At 42.3% G+C, this 18264-nt stretch overlaps 1 protein-coding gene across 2 annotated transcripts in view; it reads right to left on the bottom strand.

Annotated features, from left to right (window-relative positions):
* Nucleotides 1–18264, bottom strand: part of ERGIC1 (endoplasmic reticulum-golgi intermediate compartment 1) — a 122604-nt gene that overhangs the window by 13412 nt on the left and 90928 nt on the right. For both annotated transcript variants that reach the window (XR_014788370.1, XM_084838695.1), the window contains exons 4-8: nt 13142–13236; nt 10995–11119; nt 6621–6725; nt 3789–3849; nt 1980–2080 (exon numbers count right to left, since the gene is read on the bottom strand). Coding sequence is in view for 1 of the 2 variants with exons in the window: in XM_084838695.1 (XP_084694821.1) it covers nt 1980–2080; nt 3789–3849; nt 6621–6725; nt 10995–11119; nt 13142–13236 (487 nt within the window). In the remaining variant the exon portion in view is untranslated. The remainder of the gene's footprint in view (nt 1–1979; nt 2081–3788; nt 3850–6620; nt 6726–10994; nt 11120–13141; nt 13237–18264) is intronic.

Here is an 18264-nt window from a genome sequence, read left to right as displayed (position 1 = left end):
TGTTCAAAGCACTTCACATGCAGTATATCAGCAGTCTTACAGCAATCATGTAAGGTAGGTATTATTAGCTCCATTTGGAGATGGTATTGGGGCGGTGGTATAAGAATTAATGGCTTATCTGAGACCACCAAGAAGTTCTGGGCAGAAGTGAGATTTGAACTGGGCTTCCTGGTTTACAGCTCAGTGTCTAAGCTGCTTATATAGGCTCATAATGAATTAGCGGTGGGACAATAGCCATGTCAAGGCATGTTTTTAAATGTCTGTCCAGTTGACTATTCATAATGGCCACCTTACACCAGAAGCAAAGCATTCAGTGGAAAAGGGAATGTATCAGATGGAGATGGCACAAGCTACTCACAACATTTATTGGAAGAGATCATGCCTGCCCCCCTCCAAACAACAACAACAACACTTGGCTGATGTGAAAGTGTTCTTGAGATTGGAAAGAGTTTAATTCTTTTCTCCCTTAAAAAATGTTCCACTCTAGTTAGGGTATATTCAAGCAATGACTTTGTTCTTCCATGAGATTATTTTTACCAGCCATCCCATATAGATATTCACCTGCACCCTGATCACATGAGTGAATCAGAAGAGAGGGAGGTGGGCAGGAGAAGATCACCTCAGGCCCCTGCTGCAGCTGAACTGTCCCTCTCTTCCCCCACAGGATTTTCTACCATCCACTGCCTTGTGGGATGGATCCTTATGAGATGCAATTTTTAATATTGTTTATAGTGGCTTTTATTAATGGTTATCTTACTCGTAAGCCACCTTGGAAGGATTTTTATCCTGAAAGGTTGAATATACATCATCATAAATGAATGAATGAATGTTCAGATTAAGGGCCAGGCCGCATTTGGAGACCATGGGCAGGATCCAAGAGTGCCCTTGCACAGGTAGCCAGGTCTGCCGGTCATAGTGTGTGTGCATGGCTGGCTCCACTGGCCCTGGCGTGTGCATGGCCCCTACCACTTGCGGCCACGACATAGTGCTTCTGGGGGCAAGCCCCCAAACAAGCAGAAACAGTTGTTTCTGAATGGGATGGTTGCACTCCTTCCAGAAACTAGTGGTAGGGGCTGTGCATGCACCAGGGCCAGTGGAGCCAGCTGCGCATGCACCAGTAGCCCTGGCCACCTGCGCAAGGGCACCATTGGATCCTACCCCTTTATATATATATATATATATATAGTATGGAAACTTCTGAGCAATCCAGCATTCTGAACACATATTGAACCATTTACAACCACCACATGTGGATATGTACTGGAGAGAACTGAAGAATGCCCATACCAGAAATGTATTGTTTACATTATCATACCACTCTGCTCCAGAAGCTCATCATGACATTGTCTTTCTGTCTGGGAAGACATGAGCCAAGGGGCAAGTCATGGGAGCATGTTTTGTTCTATATGATTGCTGCTAGCAAAGTAAGTAGGAATGGGTGAATCAATCTGTGTCATTTTCACATGTGTTCACACATAAAACCATTTCATTCCAGACCCATTTCTGCTTTAATCTGTGCACGCACGCACACACACACATGCACACACACACGAAATGCATGAACATTTGCATTTAAATGTATTCTTTCTCAAAATACATGTCTAAAATACTTCCTATGTTTGTCTCTTGGTGTGTGTGTTTTTTGAGTCGAGAATTGCAGCACAACTTTTGGGAAGTGGGAAAGCCAGTGAATAACCAAGTTTCAATCTGCATATTAGTCCAGGAGTTGCAGATCAGGTCAGTGTGTACAGGAACATGCAAAGATCAAATTCTTCAAGCATCCCTAGTCAGTAGCAGCAGTGCCTCCCTTTTTATTTTCATTTCCCTATGTCTCCAGCAGGGGCTGCTATTGCACTCACTTCAAACACAGCAAGCACAATGAAAGAGCAGCAATGGAAACAGGACTTGCAATGGAAGGCTTGCCCAGTAGGGTCTCAAATCATATCAAGCCTTCCTAGAATAGGATGTAGTATCCTTACCTTATTGGCTACGGTATATTGGTATGAGTACCGTTGTTTGCCACTCATGTCTTCATACACAGTGGGAACAATCTTCAGTATATAATCATGAGATGCAAGGGCTGTGTAAACGAGAGAAAACAGGATGTGCCCATTTTGTGGAACCCACCCACATCAAATCACAGCACAGAATCATGCTTGGGAATACTGCTCTGAAACAGACAAATTTAAAAGCAGAAGTCTTCAAATTGGCTTATTCCACCGTGTACCATCCTCTACTACGCTCATCCCTAGCCGGGAACACACTTTTGCCTATCTGCATCTTCTTCAGTACAAAAGCTGATTAACCCATAATACCAAATGCTTCAGAGCCCACCAAAATACACGCATGACTTTTCTTGGGAGGCGCATCTTTCCTTTGGAATTTCCAGATTTTCCACAGCACTCATTGCACCTTTTCAATATACTGTAAACAGCTGCTTTGACCAGGTGTTGAAAGATCTATTATGAGTTGGAGCTCGTAACTTAAGTGCTCAACACTAGCTTAAAGTACAGAATGCACTTTGGATGGTGTAAAACAACTCTCCATACATTCAGTCTTGCCCACTGGGATTTCAAATATTTAAGTATTATATTTATTTCATCCATCATATCACTGGCAATGGTCACTTTCACCGATGGATGAGTGAAAGAGCAACCTCTTAGTCTCAACAGCATCTGACAGCAAGGTGCAAGCTGGGTGCTAGAATGTCCTGGATAAAGCAGGGGCCTGGGAAGTATATCTTCACAGGGCAGAGAGGGGAAATTTTATGGGGCAGGAAATATTCTGTCCCTGATGACAAGGTGGAAGTAGTGCAAATACTGTGCAGAGAGATACTACATCCCCAATTTAATCTAATTCATGACAGCCAATAAGTAAACACAGAGGAAGGAAATACCAGGAATTAAGATGCTGGCTAAGATCAGGCTCATTTCCTGGCTATGACACAGGATCCCAGAAAGCCCTTGCCACTCAGCTTCACTTTGCCCTGGCTCCTTTCTGTCTTTGTCTATCTCAAACACTTATAAATCGCTTTTCCATTAAAAGTCTCCAAAACAGCTAACAGGCAAACACTGCCAAAACTAGAACGCTAAATCAGAATTAAAACAATACAATTTTTAATGCCAACTAGCACAAATGAAGTAGATGGGCAGCAATAAAATAGATACAAGCAGCAATAAAGTCAAAGGGCAACAAGCAATAAAACCAGTAGGACAGAAAGAGCATAAATTAAACAAGTTGGTGAACATAAAGGTCTTGACCTGATACCTGAACATTAGCGTGATGCCCCACAAATCTACTGTGGAGTGTATTACAGAGACAAGACATCACAACTGAAGTGGCCCACTCCCCAGGTGCTACCCTCCTAATCTCTGAGGGTGAGGGTCAGCCAGAGCATGGCCTCTGAAGCAGATTTTAAGGACTGGGCAGGTTCATATGGGAGAAAGGAGTTTTTTAAGGACTCTAGGTAGCTTTAGTAGACGTATGTCCTAGCAGCAGAGCACACCAACACGACAAAACATCAACTGTACCCTAAAACCTTGGTTCCAGGCAAGTTAGCAAACTAGAGATCTTTTTATCTGGCCTACAGCCAGGGAAAGAGTGAAATCCAATTCATATATTACAAGTCCCTTTGGCTGTTGTAATATTAGCTTATAATAATATTAGTATTGCCACCAGCTACCATTAAGTGGAACAAATTAAGCTTGGTTAGCTCCTATGGGATTCCACAATCAAGGATTCTTTACTAACACCAGAAAAGGCCCTGAAAAAATGTGGAAAATACATACGGTTTGAGCCGAGCTTATCTGCTCCTTCCAATGCATTAAATGCTCCATGAATGTTGTGGACCTAAAGAGAGAATGAGCACAGTTACATTTAATTCACATTTAATACACTTTTGTATTAAATGTGTTCTTTCATGCTTCCAAAGATAAACTAACTTAAGGCACAATCCTATGCATGCTTAGACAGAAAAAGTCCTACAATTGCCTGGCTGGGGCATGCTGGGAGTTATAGGCCTTTTTTCTGTCTAAACATGCATAGGATTGCATCCTTAAACACTGAAAGCCTCAACACTTCAGGTAGGAAGGAGAGAAAGGGAGCAGGAGAGAGAAAGAACCTCGTCATTCTTCACTAGATTTTGTGTAATTTAATGTTGATATTATCATTCATCTTCACTGGGAACAGGTTTCTCAGATTTACATAGATCTTGCAAATGGAACATCCTATACTAAACCCGCTCAGCACAGGACTTCGCAAGTAGTAGATCAGTGTCACTTTCTAAGGCTCAGACTGAAGTATATGAACATTTATATAAAGTCTTGAATGTACAAATGATCAAAAAGCCTCACAGAATAACAATGTGGTTAAAAAAATAAAATCCAAAAAGTACCATTTTAGTCATTAGGACTCATATCACCCATAATTTGACTTCCTTGTATCTCACACAAGTCTCATGCTATTACACCAAAAGGGACATGACACACAAGGGTGTCAAATATAAAAGGATGGCACAGCCAGGTTTTCTATGGTGTCATTCAAGTTATTAGCAACTCAAGGGGCTTTATCTTGTACCAAGTGGCAAAGTATCAATTGAAGGATTATGCAGAGACACGACCACAGCTCTGTACTAGACAGAACCTCATTCACAGATGTGCCATCAGAAGAACAGTCTATTAAGAAGCAGCATTTTTCAACAGAAATAATCTCAACTCTGTGGGCTAAGGAGTCCATCTTGCATTACGAAGATGGGATCAATGAATGATTTCACCTGAAATATGGCACTTCTCATAGTGTAGCAACAGTCTTTCAAGGCCAGTATTAAATCCAGGTCTGTGTAGGTCTCGAACTGTCATGTCATCAGGACACAGTATGTCAAAAACTGAAAAGAGCTCTTTTGGGACAATTTTAAGGCAGCTTGCTTTCTCCAACACTTATGCCCTTGGAAGCACCCAAATGATCAATGTGTCTCTTTTCTGGGCCTCAGGAAAGCCAGCCATCTAGCGAGCTTTTATCCAAGATGGATATTGCACAGTCTAATACCACATATCACTGGTGAAGACATTCAAGCTTTATAGATATCAACACTTCTGCCTACACCACTAGCAATCAGCCAAATGGAAGGGGAGGGACAGACCATAGCTTAGTGGTAGAGCCTTGAACCTTGGTTCAATCCCAGGCATCACATCCATTTAAAAAAGAAGGATCAGGCAACAAATTATGTGAAAGCCTGGGACCCTGGAGGGGTGCTGCCAGTCAGAACAGACAATGGACAAATAGTCTGACATCGTATAGGGCAGCTTCCTATATTCATTAAAGACAAGCTTCAGCACTGCGACATCCTAGTAGGAGTGGATTCTAGTTGTTTCTTCCATGTCATAATATGCTGAAGGGGGGAAAAGAGGAAGGCAACTGGTACTGTAATTAGCACGTGGGTATGCACATGAAACTACAGACAGGATCTCTGTAGGGATGAGGGCAGAGTGGGCGCAGCTGAGACGGAGTAGTGATACTCTTGAGTAACAGCACATTGCATTACACCTGTTTTAAGACGAGGATCTGTTTCTCTGCTCACTTGCTCTCCTTCCACCTGACCAACGCCATGCCAAGCAGAAGCAAGCGATGCAGAGATGAAGTCAAAGCCTATCCTGCAAAAAGACTGACAGAAAGGGCTGCCTGCATGTATTTGGAATGCATCTCTCCCTACTAGCAATAGCATCTACCCTTCTTAGGACAGATAAAGCCTCCATTAGTCCCATAAGCCACAAATGATCAGAAAGTGTTATGAATGTCATCATCTACTGCCATGATACAGAAATGAACATGAACCACAAACTCTACAAAGCTGTTCCTACAACCTGCATGTACAATACAGACCAGTCAAACATACTGTGGCCAGCCAGCCAAAGAGCACAAAGAACTACAGAGAGTCTCCACTGGCAAATGTGAATGAGCAAAGAATCCATTGCATTAGTTGAATACAAGTGCTTTCACAGCTTAATGAATAACTAAGCTGCAGCCTGAGCCCTTTACACTAGCAAATGCTATTGTCTTCAGTGTGTTGCAGCAGTATGCATGCTTTTCAGAATGCAGCCCCCTACATGAAATAACATTTTTTCTAAATAAAGCAACTTCAGTTTTCATCCTATCCAACCCAGTTTCTTTTCAATTGTAAAGTGACATCCCAAATCACACTTAATTACATAATAAGGTACTCCAAGCAGCTATATTTAAAAGATAAAAGGGGCTGGCATAAATGTGCTCATTCTAAACTGACTGCATTGTGCAAGTTCATTAAGCCACTTGAATGAAGCAAGTTCACATGCAAGAAACAAGTTCACAAAGCCATATTAAGCGGACTCCCATCTTACAATAAGCATGTTTGTAAGCGCCAATCATGTGTATTGCATTAACTATGTAAAACAGTGGCCCTTTCCAACTACATTCACTTCTCATAGTACATACTGAAATAATACATCACATTGAAAATGTAACCTCTTCACCCTCTGCAACCTTTTTTTGCCACATACAAACTATTCAGCAAGATACTTCAAAGTTTAATATTTAGCAAGCATAGTGTCTCTCCCAGCCTCTTGAGAGCTGTACCTCCCTAGACTCACTTGTAACTTGTCACCGAAGGAGAGTTTGTGGATGAAGTGCGTCATGTCAGGATTCTGAGGCTGTGCAGTGGCACTGTGGGTTGATACATGAAAATTACCCGGAACCTAAAAGCAGTCAAGAGTTCAGCATTTGTTAAAGTTCACAACACCAACTGAGTTGTATGATGCAAAAAACAAGGCTAAGACTGCTGACTTACATCAACTGGCCTCCTACATCTAGCTAGCACCAACCAACACCTGATGCGCAAGTCAAGGACTAAAATAGCCTTACAATACCTTGAGGAAGAGGAGTAAGCAAGGCCAGGTCCAGATGCATTTATATACTTAAATTACCCCCTTTTCACGTTCTCTTAGTGCAGAGCACCATAACAGATCTCCCACCAAAAGCTCAGAGATCTACAGCACTCTTGCTTATTCACCCAGATCAAATGAGACGTTCTTAGGCAAGTGACACTTATTTTCCAAACTCTTCCTACATACAACCACCTTATGCGATCTGCAATACACATCACTGCAATTGTGTATCAGTTGCTGCGCTACAGGAATGATATTGATTTCAAGATTATCCCCCACTGTGTAGGGTTCATCTGCCTGGGCACTGAGTCAAGTGTCTTGTTCGGCACTACAGTGCTAAGCTAGAAGGATGGAAATCTCCTCCAAATGATACAAAATTGTGGTGGGAACACCCTGAGCTAACACCATTCCTGGGATAGTGCAGGGTGTGCTTCTGGCATTGGCTCCAGTGAATCGCTCCCATCTGCACATTCAGCCACCAAGACAACCACCACACAGATGTGTCCGTATATCTTATCTTTAAGCAGGCACATTTGTTAACAAGATGGTGAAATACTGTCACAGCTCAGTTCTTTAGACACTTTTGAATACTCAGGACCCCATATTTATGGCTTTTGTTACACCCCTCATTTCAAGATGTTTTGTCCCTTATCTTCACTCCTTCATTTAGGCACATTTTAACATGACCACCACAAAGTGTGACAATGCAGGAAGAGACTTTGCCCCTTCAAATCCATGTGCCAAGACATGCAATTGCAGCCAGTTTGAATCCAAGCAACCAGCTTGGCATGGGCTGAAGCAGCTGGAACTTAGCACAACTGTGCCTTTTGCTGCAGCTGTGGACTTGAAGGCCAAATGGCCTGTTATAGCTGGTTGCCCTGGCAAGCGCCAAAAGAATTGTCTAGCTGAAGCCAAATGTAAATGAAAAGGTTTTTTAAAATGACAACGAGGCTCCAGCTTTTATAGCAGCACCTTCCCAAACAAACTTATTCCTTGTTAAATGCACGTACACATAGTTCTGAAACACCCAGGTTTCACCTGAGGGTTCCAGTTGCCATGGCAATGCTGAGCAGTTAAGCTCTGATGTTATTTGTGATTGGATCACTCTGGAATCAGCAGGTAGTTGGGGACTACATCACAAAGCGTTTTAAAAGGATCCGTTTAACCACTACTACGCTAACCAGGCAAAACACAAGAGGGAGTGTGCGTGCGCGTGTATAGGGGGATGCTTTCATAATATTTGGCTTCTCATGCACTGAGGAAATGTTAAGTGCTAACAGTGTCCTGTAAAAGATGGAGCAAAAGCTACACTGGAGGTGTACTCACTGATCACAGTGAGTATCCATCACTTTCACTTAAAAAAAATCTGATTTTATATAACTTATTATATATACCTCATTAGTTGTACCTGTATTTTTATTGAATATATTGTATGGTTTTATGATTATGCTGTTCACTGTGCTGGGGATGTTTAGTGTAAAAGTGGGATATAAATAATACATTATTATTAATCATTATTAGTATAGGAAATCCCAGTCCCGTCCCAAGCACTGGCAGATAAGAGCAAGTAGGGACTCTTCCTCTCCAATTAGATCAGGTCAAGAAGCCCTAAGAGTAAGGCCTTGTCTGCATAAGTGCTCCTCTTTTTTGCCCCCTCCCCAGCATTGCTGCTCCTGATCCCAGTCAGTTCCTGCTCTAGTCTTTGCATGTCTAAAGTTCACACAGCAAATAGAAACAGGAATTACTTGCAATCAAGTGCTCTCTGCCATGCGAGGCAAAAAGTTAGGGACCTTAGTCATAAGTTGATCTGCTGGCAGGGAGGGCTCTGGTCAATTACTTGATGCAGCCTTCTTTCTCAAGCAGATCCTTGCCAGCATTCAGCTTCCGGTCTGGTTACTTTCACTCCTGAGGGTGAAAGTGGCTAGTCAAGTGGGTTTCCCCCTCTTTCGGAATGAAACAGATTGGACTAGAAGTTGCTTATCAGGATCTGCTTGCCAGGAAGGGTTCCAGTCATGATATAATGGTGCAATGTCTGTCTGTGAGGCCACCTACTCATAAGCACCCTACTCTGTTGTTTCAAGCAAACAGTTCATTAGGGGCCATGTTCCTCTCAATGTCTGTCCACTTCCTCCTAAAATGCCAGGGAAGCAAGCAAGTACTTCTTTAGCACAAGACAATAAGGCTAATGAACATAAAGCCTGTTTCGGGGCGGGGGGGGGGGAGTATCTAATTGTAGTGTGACTGAATCAAAGCAGCTGAAATTCAGGGCTTTGACGTTTCCTATCAGAGAAAACACACACACAACCCCCCAAAATAATAAAGAGCTGACGGGGGCTGGGAGGAAGGGAAGCAACAGTCCAAAGTATAATCCCACATAGGAGCTTTTGGTGAACTTTTATGTCTTAAGAGTAAACAATAAACTGCATTATATCCCCCCCTGCCCTCCCGCCCTCACATATTGCAATTAGTCACCAGCCACACTAGCCAACATGAAAAGCAACTGAAAAGGAAAAAGCCATCATGTTCTATGGAACAACATAATAAGGTATCCACAGATATTTTTATACTGCAGAGTGAGCAAGGGTGGGTCTTCTTGTGTGTTATTTTTAGGCATGCTCTAACATGAATTAGTTGGAAGAGGAAGCATCATGATTTTGTAGCCTGCGGTGTAAAAATGAGGTGTGAATTTGGGTTACATCTTTATTATGCCAGCAGCATATCCTTTCTCCTACCCTGTGGAGTCATAGGCTGCCTTACATGGCCAGATTACCCAAGGCCAGACACACCCAGCCCACAAAGTGGCCTCCCTGACTCCAGGCCTGGTTTTTCATTGCTGCCAGGACAGAAATTTGGGCTCTGCAGTGACAGGAAAAGCAAAGTCACTCTTCTTCCATACCAAGATCTTTCTCTGCCAGGCTGGCATTGCTCTGGGGACAGAAGGGAGTTGTATGCAGAGTTGGGCTATGGCCCTTTTCACTGCAATGACTCACAAGCTAGAGGTACAATACTTTGGGAGGAGAGAAGAAAGCAATACACAGACATGCTGTGCTCATCAATAAGCCACAAAGAACTCTGAAGCACTTCCAGATCTCATATTTAACCACTCTCCTGGCATTCACACCACAAGGAAAAGAACAACATGTTAGTGCAGTATTACTTCCACCTTCCGTCATAGTATTCACCCATGAAAATATCTACCTCTCTTTGCTGCATTCTACGCTACAGCTGCTGCATTTGATCAATTAAAAGGCTAGATGAATGGATTAAAATGTGTCCCCGATTAGCCAAGCAATAATTTTCTCAAATATGTTGTTAACTGTTTATAATATAAGTACTTCTAAAAACTGCAAGTGGCACTGGGCATCTTAGAAGAGGAATTTTTCCATATCACACAGAAGAGGGAACGGCTCTAAAACTGTGTCTGCTGTGACAAAAAACCTACAACAAAACACAGGCTTTTCACCAAAGACAATTGTTTATTCATATCCAAATTCATGCTAATTGATAAGTCTATTAATTAGGTATCAGCTCTACTTCCAACACAAGTGGTGTGCATTCGAAATTGCACTGCTGTTTGAACTGCATCCTGCAGCTAGTGATCCTTCAGGTAATCAATGGTAAGTAGATATGTCTGTGGGTGTGGGTGTGTGCAGGGGTGTGTGTGTGCGTATGCGCTAGCACTTCTTCTCATATTTCTTTGATATCCCTGTGCACACCCTCCTTATGCTGCTATCCCACGTGGTTTGTGCATGAATGCCACAACCACATGGTGCAGACTGCATCAGCTGTTTCTGGAATATCCTGGGGCATATGCTGGGTGAGAAAAAGTTGTTGTAAACACACCTGTAGACCATGAAGTGCTGGCCTCAACACCAAATCTGTTTTCTTATCCTTATGTGAGATCATTTCCTCCTGATTTTCTTTTCTTCAGGCAGCCATAACCTTCCCTCCTCCCACAGCAGAGTAGCAACCAGAGGCAGTACACTGTCCTGGCAGCATTTCTGATTGTACAGACTCACAACAATTTCTTGTCAAAGCTTGCCAATATTTCCCCAGGATAGGAATATTATTTCAACTTACCTTGTTGATGCTGAAATGACCCTCAAACCTGCATCCATCCCCATTATTCAGAGGAATTTTCATCGAGTTGTCAATATGGCCAACTTCATGTCTTCCCATTTCATCTTGAATATCCAACCCAATCACTACATGTTCAAGAATTGGGGACAAAGGAAGAAAAGAGAGAGTGTGTTAAAAATAATCTAATATAATGAGGCATTCACAATTCTCTCTCAAGAAACATTTGTGTATTGTGTTTTCCTCCCCTTAGGGTACAAAAAAGTTCCCTTCATTAAACAGCTATTGGGCTAATCAGAAAGCATAATTATCAGCAAGTTTTTTCTCATCTTTCAAAATATTAATTTAGTTTTATGGTCTCTGTCAGATGATTTGCTCACCTCCTAGTCTGGACTCAAATGACTTTTAAGTATTCGAGTGAATTCCATTGCAAATATTTAGTGAATTAATGCTGGGATATGGATATCAATCCCTCTCTCCTAAACCTCATAGCAAATGACAAAGAAGAACCTCTCCTGAAACTTGAAGCAGAAGCGCTTGGCCTTGAAAATATGTCTGGTGTTACCTAGTGAAAACAAACTGAATATAGTTACCCTCTCTTGCCAGGGGAAGTCATAAGTGGGGAGAAAAGGTGAAGGCAAGGATAAGGCCTAGAGAGTGAGTCAGTTGGTAGGACATTACATGGGACACACACTATCTCCATGAAGAGCCAGTCTAGTGTAGTGGTGAGAGTGACAGGCTGGGAGCCGGGAGATCCGGGTTCTAGTCCCCACTTGGCCATGGAAGCTCACTGGGTGACTTTGGGCCAGTCACAGACTCTCAGCCCAACCTACCTCACAGGGTTGTTGTGAGGATAAAATGGAGAGAAGGAGGATAATGTAAGCCGCCTTGGGTTCCTTGCAAGAGGAAAAAAGGCGGGATATAAATGCAATACATAATAAATAAATAATACATGAAGAGAACAAACACCACCCTGTCTTCAAGCGTGCAGGCACAAAAGTTCCTCACTCAGATTGCTCACCAAGGAGTAACCTTCTGAACCTTTCCACTAAGTCAAAACATTTGTATGTGGAGAGACTGAGGCAGGTATTTCATGCTTGCTTCTTTGAGGCTAGCGAGGTAGGCAGTAGAGTACATGCTTGGCATGCAGAAGCTCCCAGGTTCAATCCCTGACATCTCCAGTTAAAAGATGGGTAGCAAGTCTAGAAAAGTTTTCTGTTTGAGATCTGGAAAGCTGCTGTCTGTCAGAAGAAACTGGGTTAGGTAGATCAATGGGCCAGTTTCAGAATAAGGCAGCAACATGAATTCGTAGCGTGAGGACAGCCTTACTACATCACTGTAGCTTGTCCCTCCTGTAATTCCAAATGCACTTATGACTGTAAATGGCCTGCCCGATAGCCTGTACAGATATGCCTGGGGATAGTGACAGATATATTTATATACAAAGAGATGCTTCCCTTCCCTTTCTCAGCCTAGGAAAATGTCACTGAACAACAGACACTGATTGGCCTCACTTGCTTATTTTGAATCACTGAGAGGCAATCAACCAACTGTTGTTTGCCCCATGTCTATTAATTTCAAGGCAGGTTGTGCAGTTCACTTCACAACACTGAGTCAGTGGCAGCAATTTTATTGATACCCCCATGACTTCAGTAAAAAATATCTCCAGAGCAGCATTGCAATCATTTTAAAAACAATTAATAAAGCAACCAATCAACAGTAAAAGCAAAGCGTAAAACAGCAGAAGTAGGATAAAACATAGCACCATAACAGAGGCAGGTTAACACAGTTCAGCTGATGTTTAACAGGCCTGGGAAAATCAAAAGGTCTTTGCCTGGTGCCACAAAGACATAAGTGTAGGCGCCAAGCAAGCTGCCCCCGCTGGAGGGCTGGAGACTGTTCCAGAAATGCTTTTCTTATAGGGACCATGTTGCTTTAGTACAGTGCCTAGCACATCAATATCTAAGTAAGTTTTTAGCAATAGCAGAAAGAAATCATTCATAAAAGTAAGAATGTACTTTAAAACAAAGCACCTTCATTTTTTCCTAGAAAAGAAAAGGAATTATTCATAGCACTCTGAATGTGAAGCATGAAGCCAACGTGATGCTTACTCAACCACTACTGCAAACCCAGCCCCGAGACGTACTCACATTCACAGTGCAGATTTGGCAAGCTGATGTTCAAATTAACTTCTATTTTGCCACCACTGTCTTTGTCTGGATCGTCCACGTAGAGCTCATTAACACTGCAGGGGAGAGGAAGATCCGTGGCTTCATTTTAGAAGGAACAGTACAAACCCATTATCTGGGAGAGATGGGACATTTCCGCAGAAAGAGGACAAAAATGGGAACTTGTTCACACAAGCGTAGAAATAATCACACCATTCGTCAAAAAGGAGATGCTAACAAAATCTCCAAGAGATATACATAACGTAGAACTGTAATGATTTAAAGATCGTGATTTAAAGCGATGTTGCTTTCAATGAAAGATGGGAGAAAAATAACCTTGAATGTGCAATCATGCTAAACGATCCTAGTAACCCAAATAAAATGTGGTACTTTATAAATGAAAAGTAAAATGTAATACTACCTCAATCAAAAGTCAGAACACACTGTAAGCAGAAGTAAGGTTCATCAGCGCCAGCCTTAGATATTTAAACAACTGGACCAAAAGGTCAAGATGACACACTTTCCCTGAGAGCTCACTGTTAAAAATTACACCTAAAGTGACTGTTTCACATTATTTTATGGTAAGATGATCAGCCTGCATGACCTCCTCAATGCCAATTTTGACATCATCTCTTGAGACTAAAAGTGATGCTTATTGTAGGTTTCCAAGTCAGCCAGTTTTCCAGATGGAACAGCCCTATAAATGGTCCTCACAGTTTGAAAGCTGGTGGGGAGAGAAGCAATCATTTCCCAAAGTAGCCCTGTACACTCATCATATTATGAATGCGAGAGAAGGAGCAGAGGGATTACACAGACTAACCCATCATCCCTCTATGCGATCATAGTGAAAATAACCAACCATTGGTGAACAGAACTAACTTATGGAGGGATCAGGGGACACAATCCTGCTCCACAGTCCACACCTTCATATCCCCATATGTGTTACCTGACCAGGGCTAACATAGTTTCAACAGTCCAAGGATTAAATGCCATGCAAATGGCTTTCTGGTCAAGAATTAGGCTTTATGCATGTCAGGCCACAAGATATGCAAGCCCTATGAGTAAAGATCTATGTTTTAAATTTTATTTTAAATTTTATTTATACATAGGTACTTTAACAACATGAATAACATAAATCCACAAAAGCCAACATCACAATAAAACATACATAATACATTAAATATAGGGAGCTATGATTACAGTATTACTTATATAAAGGCTAAGATTCGGGAACCAAATTTCAACATAGCCCTCCTGAGACTTATAAAAAGCTTAAGAAAGGAGATTCATTTATATACACACACACACACACACACACACACACACACATAGTTGTGGACGAGGATATATAGCATTAAGTACACAAAAATTGAGAAATGATAACTAATCGCATATGAGTAGCACCTATATGATGTAGCTCAGTTCCCAGCTTACTCATCCTGGTCACACCTCCTTCCTGACAATTCTTTTCCCATTTCACTTCTGCTGATTGCTGCTTCTCTCTTTATCCTCTCACAACAATTGTATCTTGTTCACTTCTTCTGACAATGTTGACCTTTTCCTCTCAGTTCATGCCACATTCATTCCCGATAACTTCCTGATCAACTTCTGCTTATAACAGGGATTTCCAAATTTTGTCACAGAGAACCTTTATAAGTGATAACGACAAAGATTCAAGCCTCCTTAATTGTATCTAACACCAAGGAAATGGATTCTCACACAAAATGGATTTTCTTTCCTCGGGCCCCATGTGGGGGGAAGTGGGGCCACATGGATACCTGGGGAATATGAATTCTTGGAAAACCAAAACTTTGTTGAAAACAGAAAGATGTCACATTATTTTCCAGCACTAGCAGCCTGAGGAAGACACTGCCTGGAGCAGGTACACAAAATCTGTCTCCTGACCCAATCAACACTCACTGGAAGAAAACAGGAGGGATTTCATACTTTGCTGGCAATTTCTCATAATTTCTACGGCGGCCCATCTCAGATTTCAAAAAGGATTATCTCCACTACTGAATGGCAAAACTCCTTATTATTAAGTGCCCAAAATGGGCCACATGGTTTAACGGAAACAAGTTTACAATCAAACAGGCAAACAGAAGCATTGGGCAGGCAAAAGGGAACATTGAGTTCTTCCTTGTCCAGATGCTGGGAGTGTGTGGATAAAAAGTTTTCAGTTGGTGGGTGGCATACTCCTCTTACTCCACAGGAGGGACAGAATTCTTGATGGAGAAACACAGGTCACTACAAGTGACAGGAAGATCATAAATGTCAGGCTGATGAGTTCAGTCAGGGCTCATTTCAAAGCAACATGCCACTCTCATTCAGCTTACCTGGCTCACCTTTGCCTCATCTCTCTTAGAATTGGGCTGAAAATGTGTTGAGAAGCGTTGCTTAACACATCTTCAAAGTGATTAATAAATATGACACATGGGGAGGAGCATGTCTACTCATGGATGATGCGGTCTGATGTGCCCTCACTGCAGCTGTTCCTTCCCGATTGGCAGAAATAAGCCTTTTGTATAGTTTATCAATGGCTGATTATGTAGTCTTTAGCATTAAGTAATTTGGCCCTCCCAGTTCCCAGGAATGACCTCAGCCAGGAGAAGCATTAATCCTTATTAGCAATGTACCCATCTGCACTCAAGTAGTGCTTCCTGCTAGGTGCCAGTTTGCCAGACAGCCCGTTTCATAATATCAATGCCTTGTTGCCCTCCTTCCCATCTCTTCCTGGAGCTATGAGATCAGAGCCACACCCATCCTGTCAGTTACACTTGGTAAAAAGAAAAAGAAATGAAAAGAGCTGTCAAAACTCACTCCCAGGCAGTCAAGCATTGCAGAGTTCACGTTTACACTACCAGTGCAAATGGCTAAACCAACCTTAGGCGCAAAACTTGATATCCATTAGCGTTAAAGTGCTCCTCAGGTCCCCTTCATGGATCACTGCCTTGTTGTGGCGAAGGGGCTTGCGTAACTCGGTGAAGCCATAAGCTATGCTGTGCAGGGCCACCCAAGACAGACATGGCAGAGAGTTCTGACAAAATGTCATGGCAGAGAGTTCTGACAAAATGTGGTCCACTGGAGAAGGAAATGGCAACCCACTCCAGGATTCTTGCCAAGAAAACCCCATGGAACGTATCACAAGGCTAAAAGAGATGACGCCGGAAGATGAGCCCCTCAGGTCGGAAGGTGTCCAATATACTACTGGGGAAGAGCAGAGGGAATTTCCAAGTAGCGCCAGAAAGAGTGAAGCGGCTGGGCCAAAGCCGAAAGGACACTCAGCTGTGGATGTGTCTGGTGGTGAAAAGAAAATCCGATGCTGTAAAGAACAATATTGTTTAGGAACCTGGAATGTCAGATCAATGAATCAAGGTAAGCTGGAGATGGTCAAACATGAGGTGGCAAGATTGAACATCGACACCTTGGGAATCAGCGAACTAAAATGGACAAGCATGGGCGAATTTAATTCAGGTGACCATCATATCTACTACTGTGGGCAAGAATCCCTTAGAAGAAATGGGGTAGCACTCATAGTCAATAAAAGGGTGGGAAAAGCAGTACTGGGGTACAATCTTAAAAATGATAGAATGACCTCAGTATGAATCCAAGGTAAACCATTCAACATCACAGTAATTCAAGTCTATGCCCCAGCCACTGATGCCAAAGAAGCTGAGGTTGATCGATTCTACGAAGACTTACAACACCTACAAGAATTAACACCAAAAAAAGATGTCCTTTTCATCATAGGGGATTGGAATGCTAAAGTAGGAAGTCAAGATATCACCAGGATAACAGGCAAGCATGGCCTTGGTGTACAAAATGAAGCAGGACAAAGGCTAATAGAGTTTTGTCAAGAGAACAGGCTGATCATAGCAAACACTCTTTTCCAACAGCACAAGAGGCGACTCTACACATGGACATCACCAGATGGTCAATATCAAAATCAGATTGATTATGTACTTTGCAGCCAAAGATGGAGAAGCTCCAAACAGTCAGTAGAAACAAGACCTGGAGCTGACTGTGGCTCAGATCATGAGCTTCTTATTGCAAAATTTCAGCTCAAATTGAAGATCGTAGGGAAAACCACTAAACCATTCAGGTATGACCTAAATCATATCCCTTATGAATATACAGTGGAGGTGAGGAATAGATTTAAGGGGTATGACATGATAGACAGAGTGCCTGAGGAACTATGGACGGAGGTCCGTAACATTGTTCAGGAGGCAGCAACGAAATCCATCCCAAAGAAAAAGAAATGCAAGAAAAACAAGTGGCTGTCTGATGAGGCTTTACAAGTAGCTGAGGAAAGAAGGGAAGCAAAAAGCAAGGGAGAAAGGGCAATATATCCAACTGAATGCAGATTTCCAGAGAATAGCAAGGAGAGACAAGAAGGCCTTCTTAAATGAACAATGCAAAGAAATCGAGGAAAACAATAGAATGGGAAAGACTAGAGATCTCTTCAAGAAAATTGGAGATATCAAGGGAACGTTTTGTGCAGAGACGGGCATGAAAAAAGACAAAGAAGGCAGGGACCTAACAGAAGCAGATGAGATTAAGAAGAGGTGGAAAGAATTCACAGAAGAACTATACAGGAAAGATCTGAATGTCCCTGATAGCCATGATAGTGCGGTCACTGAACTTGAGCCGGACATCCTAGAGAGTGAAGTCACTTGGGCCTTAGGAAGCATTACTAACAACAAAGCTAGTGGAGATGACAGTATTCCAGCTGAGCTATTTAAAATCCTAAACGATGATGCTGTTAAAGTGCTGCACTCAATATGCCAACAAATTTGGAACACTCAACAGTGGCCACAAGACTGGAAAAGGTCAGTTTACATTCCAGTTCCAAAGAAGGGCAATGCCAAAGAGTGTTCAAACTACCGTACAATTGCGCTCATTTCACATGCCAGCAAGGTGATGCTCAAAATCCTATAAGCTAACCTTCAGCAGTATGTGAAGCGAGAACTACCGGAAGTACAAGCTGGGTTTCGAAGAGGCAGAGGAACTAGAGATCAAATCGCCAACATTCGCTGCATCATGGAGAAAGCAAGAGAATTCCAGAAAAACGTCTATTTCTGCTTCATTGACTAAGCTAAAGCCTT

The sequence above is a fragment of the Heloderma suspectum genome, chromosome 2, assembly GCF_057233095.1.
Source record: "Heloderma suspectum isolate Gila_16-S chromosome 2, 16-S_ref, whole genome shotgun sequence".
NCBI classification, from domain to species: domain Eukaryota; kingdom Metazoa; phylum Chordata; class Lepidosauria; order Squamata; family Helodermatidae; genus Heloderma; species Heloderma suspectum.
This window is presented reverse-complemented; position numbering and strand designations above follow the sequence as displayed.